The sequence below is a fragment of the Glandiceps talaboti genome, chromosome 18 (genome assembly GCF_964340395.1).
Source record: "Glandiceps talaboti chromosome 18, keGlaTala1.1, whole genome shotgun sequence".
Classification (NCBI taxonomy): Eukaryota; Metazoa; Hemichordata; class Enteropneusta; family Spengelidae; genus Glandiceps; species Glandiceps talaboti.
In genome coordinates this window covers 2290127-2309946 of record NC_135566.1, presented here as the reverse complement: position 1 = coordinate 2309946, position 19820 = coordinate 2290127, and the positions used below count along the sequence as shown (strand labels likewise).

Genomic DNA, 19820 nt, shown 5'->3' with positions numbered 1-19820 from the left:
TTGTTGATGGTGAATTTGTTCCCTAAATGGCCTGAAGTGTTTGCTATAGCTGAATTTCAACTTCTGTTATTTTCACATTACAGAAGAGAAGCCTTATGAGTTGGCAATGTACTTAGATTTGTTGATGGTGAATTTGTTCCCTAAATGGCCTGAAGTGTTTGCTATAGCTGAAAAAACTATGAATAGATTAAAGATACAAGATATTTACTTACAAGACCATCTTGAAGACTGTGCTCTGAAGAATGTGGACGTGGATCCAAAGGTAGCTTTCCTATTTGTAATGTTAGTTTGTACATGGATTGACAATACTAAGATGATATATACAGTATTCCAAAGATATTAGACACACTTTTAATGTCCATAAGATAACAGTTAATTCAACCCCTTTTTACTTAGAATTTAGATTGATAAATTTTCAACATAAATGTCAACACAATAGTGATCAGACTTGACTTACATAATACTAGTTACTCATTGTCTCAAGACACGTACATACTGAGACTTTTGATCTTTTGATCTTTGGTGCTTTGGAAACAAATCTCCAAGAGAACAATATCATTGTGTGTGGAACATAATGATTTTAATATACCTTTCCAAAATTTGCCATGGTGGTGCTCTACTTCCTGCCTATGTGTACCTAGAGGGTATACATGGTATAGGTTACCCAGTTACTCATAGAGCACTGTTGCTTTCCTTGATGTCGGAACAATATGAAAAACATCCCTGATTTACACTTCTACAGAATACCAAGGAACAAAGTAACACCTCATAACGGTGTTATGAGGTGACGATACCCCCAATTAGAGTGAGGGCGCTGTACATTTGTATTCTCAATTTCCTGTTTGCAGTCTGTCATTGACTAGAACTAGTTGGAGATAAGTAATCAAGCCTTTCTAGCTATGTCATGATTCCTAGTACTGCATGCATGTTTCACAAACTCATTTTCCCTTGTTCATCTCACAGCAATTCTTGGTACAGTTAATCCACATTGAGAAAGACAAGGCCTTGGCACTAGGAAGGGCAACACCAGGCTCTGAACATTCTATAAAACTGTCCAAAGAGTTACTGGCAGATCCTGTTATATTTGTTAGGAAGTGGATAGGAGAGGTGAGTATCAGTTGTATGTAGACCACTGAAGTGTTAATTCCTCAATAATGTCACATACAGCAACTGTCAGAAACATTATGTACAGTTATGTGCAGACATTGTAACCATGGCAATGTATTTTCTGGATTTTTTCAAATTTTGGAAAATCAAGAAATTCAGGAATGCAAAGAAAAAGCAAATTATTATTAGTTGCCCTCAGCCATTATTTGCCAAAGTGCCAAATGCTCATTTTGAAGAAGCTTGCCCAGGCTATTAAACAAACTATCAAGATTAGTGGGCCTGATCACAAGATTTCATGTTGAGATATACACCACAATGATAACACACAAACATCACTTACACAGTGTCAACTCTGTATTTAGTTCATGATACAAAGAGTAACAGCATGTACACTACTACAGTTACAACAGACATGAGGTATAATTTCTTGACATTCAAACAAAATCTATGGTCAGCAGCCAACTGAACTGTTTCTTTCATGCAGTTACTGTTTATATCATTAACTGTACACACTGTGTATGTGATGTGTGTGTGTTATCTTATTTGTATTGCAGACATGAAGGATAGCCTTGACAAAAACATAGCACTGGATTGAAATATGTGTATTTTTGTATCGTGTCTGTTATTTTAGGGTTTTGTTGGTGTACTAGATGGACAAGCAGTACTGTTTTTGTGGGACCAATTATTTATGAATGGCTGGAATCAAGAAATAATGGAAGACTTCTGTTTTGCCTTGTTACTTTTATTAAAAGATGCCTTTCTTCAAGCTAATGATTATCACCAGATGAAACAGGTAACATCCCGTCATAACTGAAAGAAAATTGTTTGACATTCTACAAAAGTAAACAAGTCAAGCATTTAAAGTTATTTTCTCCTTAGTATGTGATGGTATACACATTTGACCCACTGAAACACACATAGTCTGATTAAAGTCTGGTATAGTGGTCGACCACCTGTTTAGTTTGATCTGTTACCTTCAATTTTCCTTGTATTATTGTTGGTTTTGTTTGTTCATGTTTTTGTCGTGGTATCATCCCTACATGAGGGAAGGGTGGCAACCAAAACCAAATGGTGAAGATGTAATGCAAAGGACAATTCTAGCAAAACATTGGGTAATAATGAATAAATGGTGAACCACTACATTAGAGTTTAATCAAATTAAAACATACAACACTAGAATGACCTAGTAGGTAAAGACTGTTGTTACAATTTGTTTGCTTTGTATTCTTTTTATTTTATCTTATACATACAAATGTTACTTTAATTATACTATAATCTGTCTAAAACCAAGTTGCCCCTGACAACCGATCAGTGTGACCTAATTTCTATGTGAAAGTGATGTATATGAAAATAAGAGATGTCGGATTCAGTTGTATAATGAATATCATTAAAGTCATCGGTGCTGATGTTTCTCATGGAATATCGTTTACTAATACAATGAATTTAAATCAGGAATTGACACAGCATATATTTTACAGGTGTTTTTACTTCAGCCTGCCAGATTGTATACAGCAGATATCCAGAGAGCTTACCAACATTTACGTAAAGGTGGATCACCAACTGATATACCTGGTATGAACAGATACAGATCACCGTAAGTTGAGGAACTGTCACTTGAACAATGTGTAGATGTAGTATTCATTCTTAACCCTATGGGATTCAAGACATTTTAATAACTCTTGCTATAACCAAACATATGGTAATAGTAACCAAACATACGGTAATAATAACCAAACATACGGTAATAGTAACCAAACATACGGTAATAGTAACCAAACATACGGTAATAGTAACCAAACATACGGTAATAGTAACCAAACATACAGTAATAGTAACCAAACATACGGTAATAGTAACCAAACATACGGTAATAGTAACCAAACATACGGTAATAGTAACCAAACATACGGTAATAGTAACCAAACATACGGTAATAGTAACCAAACATACGGTAATAGTAACCAAACATACAGTAATAGTAACCAAACATATGGTAATAGTAACCAAACATACGGTAATAGTAACCAAACATACGGTAATAGTAACCAAACATACGGTAATAGTAACCAAACATACGGTAATAGTAACCAAACATACGGTAATAGTAACCAAACATACGGTAATAGTAACCAAACATACGGTAATAGTAACCAAACATACGGTAATAGTAACCAAACATACGGTAATAGTAACCAAACATACGGTAATAGTAACCAAACATACGGTAATAGTAACCAAACATACGGTAATAGTAACCAAACATACGGTAATAGTAACCAAACATACGGTAATAGTAACCAAACATACGGTAATAGTAACCAAACATACGGTAATAGTAACCAAACATACGGTAATAGTAACCAAACATACGGTAATAGTAACCAAACATACGGTAATAGTAACCAAACATACGGTAATAGTAACCAAACATACGGTAATAGTAACCAAACATACGGTAATAGTAACCAAACATACGGTAATAGTAACCAAACATACGGTAATAGTAACCAAACATACGGTAATAGTAACCAAACATACGGTAATAGTAACCAAACATATGGTAATAGTAACCAAACGTATGGTAATAGTAACCAAACGTATGGTAATAGTAACCAAACATATGGTAATAGTAACCAAACATACGGTAATAGTAACCAAACATACGGTAATAGTAACCAAACATACGGTAATAGTAACCAAACATACGGTAATAGTAACCAAACATATGGTAATAGTAACCAAACATATGGTAATAGTAACCAAACATACGGTAATGGTAACCAAACATACAGTAATAGTAACCAAACGTACGGTAATTTCATAAAAAATACAAACACATTGTAACTACTTTATATCCTGCAAGAGGCAAAGAAATAAATAGTTTATGAAAATTTGAAACCCATCAATATGTTCTTATACTACATATATATAGTACTATCAGTAGGATTGTTACAAATTTTTTTGAGGCATCATAGTGGAAGTCCTAGAAGTATTTACATTTTTTTATACAGGATGTTATTATTATTCACATGTCAGTAAACCATTGTAGGGGATGTCTGTGTTTATTGTAGAATCAGAAAAGATGTTTTTGTACTTATTTACTGATGATATATCAGAGAAAATCAGAAAAATAGATGCTGAAGCTGTCCTTTGTCTTCACCAAACTCTTATTATTATTAAAAGACTTTTAGTCCCCTTTCTACCATGGGAGTATTTGTCTGTACACAATAGAACTACAAGGTGGGAAAAAACAAGATTAAAATATAAAATTTGATGCTTTAGTTGTTTGTAAAGACTTTGAAAAAAATGGTTACCAATTTTGTAACAAGTATATTTATTTTGATTGCATCACTGCCAAAATCACTTTGTAAAATAATATCTAATCACTCAGATACTATGTATATTGTCCATTCTTAGATTTTCTGACTGGGATGTTTCTAGCTCTTTGTACATTGCACTTTGTAGGAATAGTTGTGTATCCCCCTGTCACCACCATGTTTATATAATTCACAGTAGATTTGATAGATTCCTGCTTGTAATGATAACTGTAATCCTTGCCCTCTGCTACATAATCTGTATTCCATGGAAAACTATTTTTGTATCATTTCTTTTGAAATGACATCAGTAATATTCCACTGAAGTTTATTTAGTTTGTTGTGAATTCAGCAAAATGAAATGCTTTGTGAATGGCAAAATACACTGTGCAACTAAAAATATAAATGATGAAAATGTCAAGTATTCCATGGTAATACAGAACTGTATTTATCTTGCTTTGTAATATTAATTTTGGCATCTATATCCTGCTTTTGTACTACTTCCTTCTTTGCATAATAAACTTTGGATCTATGCACCTCTGTTTCCCTTGCGTCTTCTCTATAGATAGCACTTTGCACTTTATCTTTTACACAATCACACCATTACAACATACACTATTTTAAATACATTTTGTGCACCACAAATCATTAAAAAAACAAAAACAAATCAAGCTTATTATCTCAGTCTAGATTTTATTACAGTCAAGTCCATTTGAAAAACTATAAAATATTAGTATAAGTTATAACTTAACAACTTTAAAAATCTATCAATCAATCAATCAATCAATCAATCAATTACTCTGTCAGTTAATCAAACAACCAATTATTCAGTCAGTCAGTCAATCAATCCATCAACACTAGTATCCTGTACTGTCTGTCAGTCAGTCAGTCAGTCAGTCAATCAATCAGCCAATTATCCAGTCAATCAATCAAACAGTCAATTATTCATTCAGTCAGTCAATCAATCAATTATTCAGTCAGTCAGTCAATCAATCAATCCAATCAATCAATCAATTATTCAGTCAGTCAATCAATCAATCAAACAAACAAACGGTCAATTATTCAGTCAATTACTCAAAATAATTTGTGAAGTACCAGACTTGAAGATATTGTTCTTTTTCAATGTCCACTGAGAGCCCTTTCCTAAATACCCCAATAGGTATGTCTTCACAGTATTCCAACACCTGCAGACAAATTGTAATGTCAGTTTTATTGAGAGTAGTCTTATAAAATTATAGCTTCATAAATAAATAAACAAGTCAATACCTGGAACAATTAACATCACTAACACACCGTTCTATGTGCATTCTTACTACTTGATAATGCAATTTCTAGTGACCTCTGACCTTTTTTGTTTGACCCATAACATGCATCAAAAACAACTTTGTGAAAAATCAAAGATGGCTTCAAAACAATGAAGAGTTCTATCCAGGAACGTCTTGTTCTCCAAGAACTTTGAAGACAATTAAATGCCTAGTAAAATACAGTTGTCTTGCTAATTTATAGAAAAAGTTAGTCCAGAATATGAGTAAAAGAATAATCCTTATAGTGCAACTCGTAAAATAGTAGTACTGGTAATGCAAAAACCTGGGATTGAATTATGGCCCTTTAATAACATGAAAGTCCATCAAAACTGAGTATTTCCTTTAGTGTACGCATTGTGGGCCCATTTCATCATAACTAAACAGACAATCTTTTAGCATAGGTGTTGTAGTCACAATAGATGTGATCCAACAAACACACTCTACATGTATACATCTCACTTTAGGGGACTACTATTTACTCCTGAAGGGAGTCGTGAAGCCAGTGCAGTACCATCTCCTGTACCATCAGGACCCAAATCAAAACCACCAAGTCGGGATATACCAAAGCGCTTCTCACCTGGTGCTCTTACTGATGTTGAACCGGGAGAACTCCGACCAATTGGACTGAAAAAGTTCCGTATGACTTTAGTGTTGTTACATCAACAAGGTGTCAGTAACACTGATGAAAGAGTGAGCACTCCAGAGCAATGGAGAAAGGTTTGTTGACATTACCTTGCTTGTGTTTGTAGTGATGAAGGCATACTTGTGCTGTATTGTAGACAATTCAGGTATCTATCAGTACTTTAAACTGTACATGCAATGTAATAAAAAGTGTTGTCAAAATTGAGAGAGAGAGAGAGAGAGAGAGAGAGAGAGAGAGAGAGAGAGAGAGAGAGAGAGAGAGAGAGAGAGAGAGAGAGAGAGAGAGAGAGAGAGAGAGAGAGAGAGAGATAGAGAGAGAGAGAGAGAGAGAGAGAGAGAGGAAGGAAGGAGAGGGGGGAGGGAGAGGGAGGAAGAGAGATCTTTCAAAAATAGAACAGGGTTTGTTGATATCTTCTTAATATTGATTTTACCATTCATACCTAGATTTTTCAATTAATTGTCAATTGTCCACAAATCTGTCAATTGTCGACCTAGACTTGCCTTTCAGTGTAATGTTCAATTATTGTGAAAGTTCTGTTCTCTTTGAACAAAACACTGAAAAGATCACAGTACTTTTGTCAACACCCTCAATTCATTTTATGGTTCACCACGAATCTTAATTTTTGTCAAGCCTAGAAGTTTTTAATCTAGCCAAAAATTCTCTCTCTAAATTTACCAGGAACGAGAACGCTGGTAAAGAGGGGACAAATCACTACCATTATGACATAGATGTTTATTTCCTTAGAAAAGCTGACAGATTTTCTTTCTTGACAGGATCAACTGCATGCCCTTTCCTACTTTGACCCAAACCAGCTAAAAGTGACAGTATCTGTGTACTTTGGTATGGTAAGACTACAAAGCATACAATCCCACAGTAAAGCTAAAACTTTTACTCCTAAAGATGATGACGTACTGATTCCCAAGAACAATACCAACATAGTGTATGTAGAATTTCCTCAAGAAGAGACTATATTCTATAATCTGGATCCATCATTATTCCATGGTGCACGGGGTAAACGTAGCCATCCATTTGCTGTCATTAAGATTGCTTACCAAATACCACCTGGTAAAAGTAAGTATGAACACACACACACGCACGCACGCACGCACGCACGTATGCACACACACACACACACACACACACACACACACACACACAGACATGTACACACACACACGCACACGCACACTCAGACATGCACACACACACACGCACACACACACACTCAGACATGCACACACACACTCAGACATGTACACACAGACATGCACACATACACACATTTGCACAGACACACGTGCTAACACAAACAGTCACATGCAAATGTCCAGGACTTTAAGGTACAAAGAAATACAGGCAGACAGAGATACAATAGGCATGCAAACTGAGAGATTGGGGGGGGGGGGGACTTGTACACAGGGGAAGTGGACAGATAAGTATATAGATATAATAAAAAATGTGTCATTGTATTGTTGTTCTATTTCTAATTTTTTAATAATAGTAAAATGTTACTGGTGGATAGAAAAATAACATTTCTAGAGCTATGTATTAACTTTTATTAATATTTATTTTTACTTTGAACAGGTGGTCAAGGTCAGAGCATACCTTTAGGATGGGTAAGAACACCACTGTATGAACTAAAGTCAGGTGCAGACACTGGTAGACAGTCTAAGATATCTGTGACAAGTACTGGAACTCAGATAGTGAAGTCACCTTGGGTTATATTAGTAGGTGACAAACGAGAAACACTACTACCAGGACCAGCTGTAGAATCAGCACTAGATCAACCTAAGTCTTTCACAGACAAAGGTAACAGTTTATAAGTATAGTAGCTCACATTTGGATATGATGTATCTCTTGCCATTTTTTTATACCTGTTACAAAATACTGCAAACCTTTACTAGAAATAATTCAAGCCTTCTCATTAGGATGGCCTAATACTTAATTCTATGTTTCTATGACTCCACTCAGATCAACTTTACAATCAGAATTAATGTTGATGTATGATGTAGGTCTTCATTCATTTTGATGTATTTATATATTTTTTAGTGAATGCATAAAAAAAAAGGAGAACAAATTTTGTGTTATGTTTTTTTTAAAAAAGTGAAATTGTTCTGCCGAAGTGATCTGTTATAGTTTTACCCATACATTTATTTTTCATTGTAACAGATTTTCTTCAAGAGGGTTCACAGCTTGGTTTCCGAGTATTTGACCCCCAGGTAGAGAGACCAACAGAACAACAACCATCCCCAGTTGCAGCACCAGCTGAACCAGAAACAACACAACCACCAGCTGCATCACCCCGTCAACCACCACCACCACAACAACAACCAAAATCAGCTAGCCCCTCACCAAGGTAAGTAGTTATATCATACTTACTGATGGCTCCATATTAGTTTAGATGACAATCATAATTGAACTAGTCCAGTAGGTGATAAAACTAACTTTTTCACTCTGATTACCCAACCCTTTTGACTATTTTCCAATTACAATGGCTCTTACTAATTTGTTTTAGGAGTAATAGTTTGAAAAAAAAGAAGCTAAATTGTGTGTACATCAGATAGTGAAAAAGTATGCCCCTCTCAAAATGTGACAAAAAAAAAGTATCAATACAAGCTCTGCTTATTTTCAGAGAGTATGTTATCAGAAATATAACATTTTGGTATTTTGCCTAATTGAACCTTTTCAAAAATACAAACTGCATGGTAGACATGAAGTCTATTCAGCTGATGTCAGGACTGTGATGTCATATACATATTACTATAATGTGATTTGACTGATGTCTCTAGAATATCAAGTTATACTGAGACTGAAAGATATAATCAGTAGTAGATGTTGTGTCAACAACAAACAATCTTTCCATCTATCTGTAAAACTGACCAACACCACAAAGTATCTAACTCTTCTCCTGCTGAACCCAGGATGTTCCAGGCGTTGGGGGTGCTTGTGTGAAACTGAACCCGGAAATCTCTAGTTCATCAAGCTTATATCTAGCTTTGGGAAACCATCAGCCATTCATTATGTTGGGAAGTCATTTGAATACAATCACCTGACCACTTTTGTAGACATGGTGTGAAAGGTCAAATGTGGGTAATTTTGGTCACATGATCACCAACGAAAAATCTTTCCCTCGATATGTAAACTGACCAACACTACAAAATATGTAACATAGTATAGAAAAGAAACATAGTTCATTCCATAGTTGAGAGTCAAGGCCAACATTTTTATAATATATATATGTGTTATGATTTCAGTGAAGACTACTTACCCAGACTGGAAGGTGATCCGTGGGTCAGACAAAAACCAAATGTTGCAGTTTTACCCCCTGCTACTGAACCAAAGGAGGGATTCGATTTGTATATAGATGGTGTACGATATATACCAGATAATGCTACTATAGTTAAGGTATGGTTACAATTATGTGTATGAACAACCATAGTATATATTCCATATTTTTTGTTGAACCTGGTTCATGCATGGTATAATTATTCCCCAATATTTTTCTAAGGAAATTACAAGTGACCTAAGGGGACTTTGTCACTACAAGTCACTGGACAAATTACAAGTGACCTAAGGGGACTTTGTCACTACAAGTCACTGGACAAATAGTGACAAACCCTTAGGTTACGAATGATTTCTGGCTAAATGAAGAAAAATATTGGAGAATAATATAATTATACCATCACTTGTATTATCAAAGAAAAATCAGGGAAACTTTGTAGTGTTAATTTTGAATGTTTTGACTCAATTTTTAAAGACAGCAGAACAGTGACGTAGACATGCATTGTCATGACATAGACGCATGTTGTCGTGATGTAGAACGACCAGAGTATATTTTTTGATTAACTTTGCCTGTGCATGGTGTAATGTGTAGGATATGTCCAATTGATCAAGAGATAGATATATAAATCACATATATATGCTAACTATTGTAGGTGACTGGACGGTTAATGAATTCTGGATTGAAGGGGTTAGAAGACATCGCAGCATTCCCATCGACCACATCCTCTGCACGATGTCCACGGATGAAGTACAGGTACCCAGTTACTCAACAAGTGCAAGACACTTCTGTTATTATTCTACGACTGTACACTGTTGATACAGACACCAAAAAACTAGAAGTGATTGGATCTTGTATGCTACAACCTTTTGTGAAAACTCGTGGTCAGGTGAGAATATTGTAGTGCTATTATTAAACCAGATACAAGTCACCAAGACAGTCATGCATCATTTACTCTGTAAATTTGCATACAGTGCATTCAAACAAAAGAGAAATACTTACTTACTAAGTGAAATGATGAAATATTAGGTGTGACTTTGACTTTGATATACATTTGTATAATTCTTTCATTTTATATGAAGGCCTGGAAAAGCAATAAACATATATACTAGTGCATGTATATATACATCATTACTCAAACCATGTTTAAAAAAGTGTTTAACCAATACACACAACATATTTTTTATAAGTTGAGAGCTTTCAACTGCAAACTGTCAGTCATGGTCACTCCATGATAGAGGGCGCTGTTGATAAGCTGAGGAGCTTTTGACTGCTAACAGTCAGTGTTGTTCACTCATGATAGATGGCGCTATGTTTAAATGTCATTTCAAAACCTTCTAGTTGTGGATTGTAAATCACTTTTTGCTCCCAAAATTAACCACAATTCTCAGCACATAAAGACACCCTTAACAGCTTTCTGGCTTTTTACATTGAAAAAGAACTCAAATTTTGCATCAACTATTGTACATCAGGGACTGTTTTTATACACATCCTCACTTAAGGGTGCTTTGCATACAGCATTTCAAGAGAAAGTACCAATCAAGTGGTATATTACCAAACACAAATCTACCTTTAGATCTAAGTATATTTAACATTGCCTTCCTTGAATATCTGCTACTTCCAAAAATATCTAAATCAATGAGACTTGTGCTGCAATATTACTGTTGATATTTAAGATTTCCTATTTTATTTTGTTCTTACATGACATCAGACAAAACTGAATGTAGGTGGTATACAACTCAGAATAAAGTCTGGACTACCAGATACCAGTAAACCACTGACTACCCAGTCCATGGATCCCTTACCTAATATCCCAGGGTGCTCTCTTCTTGTCAGATTACTACCTAAGAATGAGGTAAAGTATGTTCTGCATATTCTGATCCTAACAAATTATTGGGGAAAAAATGATGTAAATGGATGGTATTTTTACCTCTATTGAATAGAAAGGTTGTCTATGAAGTAATGGATAGGACATGCTACGTTTTGTATCTCACTACATTTTGTCACATCACATCATACCACACCACACCACACCACACCACACCACACCACACCACACCACACCACACCACATCACATCACATCACACCACATCACATCACACCACACCACACCACACCACACCATACCACACCACATCACATCACATCTCAAAATAAATGTTCTTCCCTACCAATTGTGCGTAAATAGATAGACAAACACTTCTCAGCTAGTTCATGTCTATACATTTTACTATCACAATCACTTAAATCATGACTAAATTATTATTTTCTGTTCATCTTAAAACTTGCACACAGGAATTCCAAGAAGCCCCTGAATACAAGATTGGATATTACAACAGCACTCAATGTGAACCCTATGCCTCTGAAGTCAGAATTTTACAACATTTTGTCAAGGATACAAAGTTTCCACTGACAGTGACTGAAGCCATCCATAGATTGCAGATTGCTGAGGGTGCAGCAACTCCTCAAACATTAGGTATTAGCCATACCCTGAGTATAATGTTGTTATTTTGTGCATTCAGTCATGTAAATGATAAGAATTACTGAATTATTAGGAATAGTGTTTTGTTGCACAACAACCATTATGCCACATGCAAGCAAAGTTGAATGCATTCAAACAGAAAATATGGGAATCATACCCTGTTTGTTCCACATCATGACAATGTGTATGTACACCATTGATTCTGGGATGCTACAAGTAGAACTGTTAAAAATCACCAGTATTTTTTACATTGATAGACATTAATTGATAAAATTACTTCTTCCCAATATTTTACTCTATTTAAGTGGAATTGTGACGTAAAGGTGTTGTCACGCTTAGTGTTCAAGTTGGGGTGACAAAATCCCATGTCACTTCTATTATCCTTGGCACAATGAAACAAATATTGGGAAATAATATCTAAGTAAATAGCATATGTTTCTAATCTTGAGCCTTAAGTTAACTGTAGCCTACAGTATATACTGTGATGCTAAGATGTGTCATCCCCATAATGATATAATTGTATACTCTGTCCATCCTTCAACACAGTACAAGATGAAGCGGTGTTATCTGATTGGTTGAAGGACAGACTGGACAAGAAACATCTACCACCTAAAGTACCACCCAAGGACTTAGATTTAACAAGACTGGTCTACTATGAAATGTCTAGAGGGATTAATATACATGTCCAGTCAGCATTTGGAATGGACAGTAAGTTGATCAACTCATTGTGTAAGGGGCAAGATCAATAGTTCAGTGTAGGATAAAGAACTTAATTCTTTTAGTTTGGGGCGGGGGACTTGAACCATTTTAGTTCTCATCTGACAAAAAACAATTTTACTTTTTCTAATGGAATCTATTTTGTACCCTTTATACAAATGTTTCTAAAAAATGTTGAGAAATTGAACACTTTTTGCTGTAATATGAAAGTGTCAACAAAATATCACGTTTCACTCTTCTTATGGGTTTTCATTTTACATTACATACTATGACCACTGTGCTATGACATAATAATTTGAAATTGATTGTGCTCACTGAAAGATTTTTCAGTTTTAGTGTATTCTGTACATGATGATAATCAATAAGCTTGAATCCATATTCTAATATTTTGTCAATTTATAAAATATTTCTTTTTGTGTTTATTTTAGCTGAGGGTCTATATTGCAATGCATTTGTACGTGTTGCTCCTGGAGGGGAAGCCATTGATCTTGAGAGAACTGAAGAAGGCTATGGTGGAGAAGAGAAATTCCTAACAAAGAAACATGACTACTCAAGTCTACAGAAATCTCCAAGATGGCTTGATATGCCAACTGTAAGTATAGGATGATGATGATGATGATGATTAGAATTTGGTAAAGTAGCTATAAACTTGCATAAGAAAAGAAAGTATGTTAGGGATATATCTATTGCATATTTTGCTTGAAATTATAGGATAGAAACTAACTTCTCTGTAATGCGCTTGGGAGAACATTACTATAGATGTGTTCTTAGCTTATTCAACAAATTGTTACATTGATCAACCATAAATTCAAATATTTAGTGTCACTGTACATTAAGGTAGTTGCTATGGTGATGATTTATAACATATTTACAAGGATGGTATAATATGTCTCACATTTTCAGTTTGAACATATTAGTGGTTGCCATGGTTTTACAACCCAGGTATCAGAAAGGGATAAATCAAGTATAATGTGGCATAGTATCTTATAAATGTACCATAATTTGATTTGGGAACTTCCTTTAAAGTGACTTTGGATCTTTGGTAGACTTTGCATACTTTCTGCCCTTAGAATAAATTTTATAAAGCAAACAATTACTAACTGTAGGATTTACTATTTTCCTCCTCCTTTCAGATAATTCATCCCCATATGGATGTGAATTCCATCATCTTAATCCAGATATTCAGTCTAGATGCTATCTATACCCCATCACCTGATGGTTTAAATCCAGGTACAATAACAGGACCTGATGGAGATGAAGCTAAACTTGGAACTGACAGTCAGAAGGGATGGGCTGCTGCACCATTATTTAATGGTCCATATGTCATGCAGGGGGTACATCATCTGCCTCTATTTGAAGGTACCCCATCCAGTGTGAGTACAAATTTATATTAGACTATGCAAATAGGTCATGAAATATGCAAATGAAATCATTAATATGCACTTTGTATAAAGTTGCAAACAATGAGAGAAGTTTTATGTCCAATAGTGGACATTAAATTTTTGAACAATCTACCATTCGATGTATAGAAACAGAATGTAAATCTAATTACTGTACTGTCATTACATTTTTAATGTCCTTTAACTTTATGAAAAAATTCTGTTGTATGCTCATTGTGTGTGTGTGTGTGTGTGTGTGTGTAACTTTCATTGAAACATTTTCATATTTTTACTTGTTTGATTGTTGCCATAGCGTCCTTTATTCCACTGACTTGTGACTTGTTATTATTACCTTTTCCAGGAATTCCTCCAGATGGCCTTGACAACACCTCTAACAGATACTTTCAAATCTTGCTTAAAAGACAAGACAATCACACTAGATAAAAACTATGCATCATTGGTGGTAGCTACGTGGGATGGCCATTATGATAAAGAGGAAACAATACCTTTACCTGTAAGTCTTGACATTTAAATTTCAGCTGGCCACCATTCCTTCTAAGAATGTAGGAAGTAGATATGTTAAAATGAATGAATGTATGAATGAATGAATGAATGAATGAATGAATGAATGAATGACGAATGAATGAATGAATGAATGAATGTATGAATAAATGAATGAATGAATGAATAAATGAATGAATAAATAAATGAATGAATAAATGAATGAATGAATGAATGAATAAATAAATAAATAAATGAATGAATAAATGAATGTATGAATAAATGAATGAATGAATGAATAAATGAATGAATGGATGAATGAATAAATGAATGAAAGGATGAATGAATGAATAAATGAATGTATGAATGAATGAATGAATGAACAAATGAATGAATGAATGAATTTATAAATGAATGGATAAATGAATGAATGAATGAATGAATGAATGAATGAATAAATAAATGAATGAATGAATAAATGAATGAATGAATGAATGGCTGGATGAATGAATGAATGAATGAATGAATAAATGAATGGATGAATGAATGAATAAATGAATGAATGAATGTATGAATGAATGAATGAATGAATGAATGAATGAATGAATGAATGAATGAATGAATGAAATTTATTTCACCAGATAACAATATGTGAATAGTGTTAAAAAGCTGTCACTGTGACTGTATCAACCTGAGATAGTTGGTCAGTCCAGGTGTCAAAATTATTGATTCATTTCTCAAGTAAACTTTGATTTATCAGCATTTTGGTTATAATAGTATACATGTAGTCAAACTCAATTGTCCAATTAGCTGTGGCAAGATTTGTACGACACTTGTAGGTTTGTTGGCCTAGCTATATAAATGGGGACCTGGTAGGATAGAGATTGCTATGTGAATACAGAATATAAAAAATTGTTCTCTATGATATATATCAATTATAGAATAATACTTGCAACAGTATAAAAACAGTTATTATTAAATTACACACTTATTCTTGTATTTTCAGAAATATGCATTATTATTATCATAAAATCCTTCAAGAATCCATTACAAGGGAACATTTTCCCCTATATTTAATATTCAATATGTGTGCTTCTTTCTTCAGAGGATCGATGAATACCTTTCAGTTGATAAACCAGATAAATTTACAAAGACAGCAAACAACAAGAAAGGAAAGTTAATGTCTGAACTGGTCTTGAAAACAATGGATGCTGAAGCACAAAAACAAGGTCCAGGTAGTGAAGCTTACAAGAGAGAAGAAGAAAACTTCCATGATGCAATGTCTAAAACATTCTATGAATTGATGGTAAGTATATGCAAACAAGACTTTAATGTACATATATTAGACCTAAAAAAATTAATTGGTTCCGGTTAGTACCCGACCCCACCTAGTTTTTCACTGCCAACCCTAAACTTTTGTTACATATTTGAGAAATAATAATAAAGTTGTGAAAATTGTGAATTCTCATGAAAAATAGTGGATGCAGAAACTGACATCAACTAAAAAAGACAATATAAAACTGTTCTTCCTATCTGTAATGGCTGTACATCTGATGAGAAGAAACCAATAACACAGAGACATATGGAAAACAACAAAAAACATAACTTCCTGAATTAAACACTCGCACTGGGCAGGATATACTGAATGGCGGCCCTGAAAATTTCAATGATGTCATTAATTGTATGATTTTAAAGCATTGTATCTATGAAATCTAAAACATCATAACATGTTATTGTATCTGTAGGAGAGTGCATTAATGAATGCTGGATATGGACCACTGTAAAAACACTAGTAAAAGTACACAAAGTATGTGTGAAAATGAACACCTTACTTGCTCCAAGAACAGGATTGAAATCAATCAATAAAATAAGTCTCCAAGCATGTTGTTTCTGTGTGTTCAATGCTGCTGAAAGAGTCATCCCACCTTCTAGACTGTATGTAAGCTCACTCACTCAACTTCAACGTTTCCAGATATGATGCTTGTCTGTAATATTCCTAGAGGGAGAGAATTCCAACATAATGTTTGTAATATTCCTAGAGGGAGAAAATTCCAACATATTGTCTGTAATATTCCCAGAGGGAGAAAATAATCATGACAATTCAATGTACAGGAGCATAGTTTGAAATCTATCAAAAAACCTGTTTGTTGATATGAGAAGATATAGCAAAATATATATATTTGAAAACCTTCACTTTGTACAATGTTTAGTTTTATAAAGAAGCTGTAGATGTGTGATGTAAGAATAGACAATGATTAGATTTAAAAACTCAAAATAATGTAATATGTAAAGTGAACAAAACATTATGCACAACAAAATGACAATGGCAATGATGTTTAACATTTGATTTTTATGTAGATAAATATAGAAGAAAAAGAGTGATAAAACACCGACTTAAAGGCCAGTGTTTCTGTCCCATGTTCTTACATTAGTAATATCTAACTGGGCCTTTAAATTAAAAATGCATTGTTTCTTTGATTGAAGATAATTGTGAATAATCAAACCAAAATATGCCATATTCAGTATGTTTACTCATCAGTAATATTGCAGATGGTACTTGCATAATAACACTTGGAGAGGTTTGACCCACCTCTTAGTTTGCTTGTACAATTTTATATTTCTCCCCCCTCCCCCACCCTTCTTTTTTATATGACATGTAGACTTTATTCAAGTTTTGGTTTTTCATTATTATATATATATATATATTTGAAATCCCTCTTTGTATTCATGTACACTTTATTTTGGGCAATGCAGCTTAAAATCATTTTTCAACTCTGGCGTTATATGGCTTGTGACACCCACTACTGAGGGACCTATAGGTATGAATAGTCCAGACCAACACATATCTTCAGGTGTATCACACACAAGTATTAGAATGTATCAGATTCTATCAGAATATTGTGAAATGGACAACAAGATACATGTATTTCATCAAATGTTCTGCTTGATTTGATAATCACCAAATATCCTGTTTATAATTTGTATCACAGAGCTTTGTTTATATCTTTAATTTGAATTAATAAAAATTGAATAATAAAGTGACACAACATATGCCAAGTCCTTGTTTGTAGTTCAATGAATTGCAAAAGCATAATAAATGTGTCAAATGGATGTTATTGTACGTACAATATCAAACATTTGTACACAATTTTTGGCTTTTTGCAATGTATTAAGTGACAAACACAGACTTAGACAATGTTGTTTCACATTGTTGTTTCACATTGACTTTTCAGGTAGGATGCCATGATAAAATTGTTTTATAAATTAAAAATCCAAAATAAATACCCAATCCTCATCCATATGTCCACTTTAAAAGTTCTCTTTGATAGAGAATGTTTTGAGAGAGTAAGTATTTTGCCAAGGATAGATGAAATCTATCAAACAATTAACATAATTTGAATAGCTCTTTCAAAATTTGATTAATATATTCAAAGTAAATGCACTGGAAAACTATATTGAAGAGAAAATAAGCACTCTATTATTTTTTAGATATTTATAGTTCAAATATTGTCAACGTTGAGAGTAATGAAAATGAATTTGTGTGTATATATATATATATATCAAAATTGTTGACAGATACAGTGCTACCCATTAAATTATGAACAATGAAGTAATTCAACATATTGATAAATTACTAAGGTAGATTGGTTTCTTTGTACAATTTAGTAGGGTCAGATCAAAGGATCTAGTGTGTCATTACAAATTACACATTTCAAATATATACACCTTCTATAGTGATTTAGGTTGGTTGTTATACATCATTTGGTATGTGAAATCGAGGCGTCAGTTTGCTAAGTAATTAAGTATTTTGTCAGATGTCTGTTATTAAAAAGATTAATAATATGATCAATTCAATGGTTGCTTTAAATCAACCACCCACAGAGTCTTAGAAATGTAAGTACTTTTTAATCCTTGCATTTTTGTAAATACATGATAATAAAGTTGTTTGATTGTTATTCTTTTCTGTGTGTGTCCTATAAAAGATGCTCATTTCATGTACTGGGCATATCCTACCATACCCACTTCATAACCTGGCAACACGATTGACTAATGATGAAAATTATTAACTAACTAACTAACTAACTAACTAACTAACTCACTCACTCACTCACTCAGTTCTTGCCACTCCATGCAATATAAAATGCTCCAAATGTGAAGATGTTGCTGATAACCGTCTCATTCATCTAACAACGTCATGTCGCCATACTTCCACTGCTAGAGACTATTTCTGGACAAGTCTCTTCAATAAACTCAATGTAGACTTTTCTATGGCTTTATTTAACCTAGATGACTCACTCACTCACTCACTCACTCACTCACTCACTCACTCACTCACTCTCTCTCTCTCTGTGTGTGTGTGTGTGTGTGTGTGTGTGAAGGCGAGCACTTTACCCACTGGACCACTCGGTAAATTGCAGTTATGTTCGGTGATTTTTTTATTTATTTCTTTATCTGCCATCAAGAAAAGATAACAAAAACATATACACCCAAACGCATAGGGTTAGGAGGCGATCACCTTATCCACTACACTACTCTCTCTCTCTCTCTCTCTCTCTCTCGGAAGTCGAGCACTTTACCCACTGGACCACTCGGGAATTTGTAGTTATGTTCGGTGATTTCTTTTATTTATTTCTTTATCTGCCATCAAGGGAAAAAAAACATATACACCCAAATGCATACGGTTAGGCATAGGGTTAGGAGGCGATCACCTTACCCACTACACCACTTGTGAACTTGTGCTTGTATAAGGTAATATGTTATATTTATTTTTTCGTCAACTGGAGTCCACAAAAAATAGCAAACACCACTACGGGTATTCAAACCTGCATCAGTATAGGGTGTAGAGTTGGGAGGCGAGTCCTTTATCAATCACACGACATTGAACTTGTCATTATACAGTACCATATTATTATAGATTTTTATCTTCATCAATTGCTTAAGAAAATACGATGCCCACTACACGACACGGATGTTTTGCTCAAATACGTCATATTAACCCGTTTGTGTCTTTAAATTCAATGTCCAAATACAAAATATGGAAGCTAAACAGAGCTATACTACGATGTGTAACGCAATATTAAGAGTAAGAGT

At 34.1% G+C, this 19820-nt stretch overlaps 1 protein-coding gene across 1 annotated transcript; it reads left to right on the top strand.

Moving 5' to 3' along the window:
- Positions 1 to 87: 87 nt before the first annotated feature.
- Positions 88 to 18657, top strand: LOC144449044 (uncharacterized). The gene is made up of 18 exons (XM_078139450.1): positions 88 to 262; positions 964 to 1107; positions 1739 to 1900; positions 2586 to 2701; positions 6190 to 6442; positions 7142 to 7439; positions 7953 to 8177; positions 8538 to 8724; positions 9623 to 9773; positions 10304 to 10537; positions 11360 to 11503; positions 11946 to 12126; positions 12679 to 12840; positions 13278 to 13441; positions 13983 to 14222; positions 14590 to 14742; positions 15835 to 16035; positions 16475 to 18657. The coding sequence occupies exons 1-18, from the start codon at positions 107 to 109 to the stop codon at positions 16511 to 16513; spliced, it is 3210 nt and encodes a 1069-aa protein (XP_077995576.1). The 5' UTR covers positions 88 to 106; the 3' UTR covers positions 16514 to 18657.
- Positions 18658 to 19820: the final 1163 nt, after the last annotated feature.

Bases quoted from the DNA above. Each gene is read 5' to 3' on its own strand.
- LOC144449044 (XM_078139450.1), top strand. From the start codon at position 107: ATGTACTTAGATTTGTTGATGGTGAATTTGTTCCCTAAATGGCCTGAA. The intron at 8,178-8,537 runs GTAACAGTTTAT...TCATTGTAACAG, and splicing joins TAAGTCTTTCACAGACAAAG to ATTTTCTTCAAGAGGGTTCA. The intron at 14,223-14,589 runs GTGAGTACAAAT...TACCTTTTCCAG, and splicing joins TTGAAGGTACCCCATCCAGT to GAATTCCTCCAGATGGCCTT.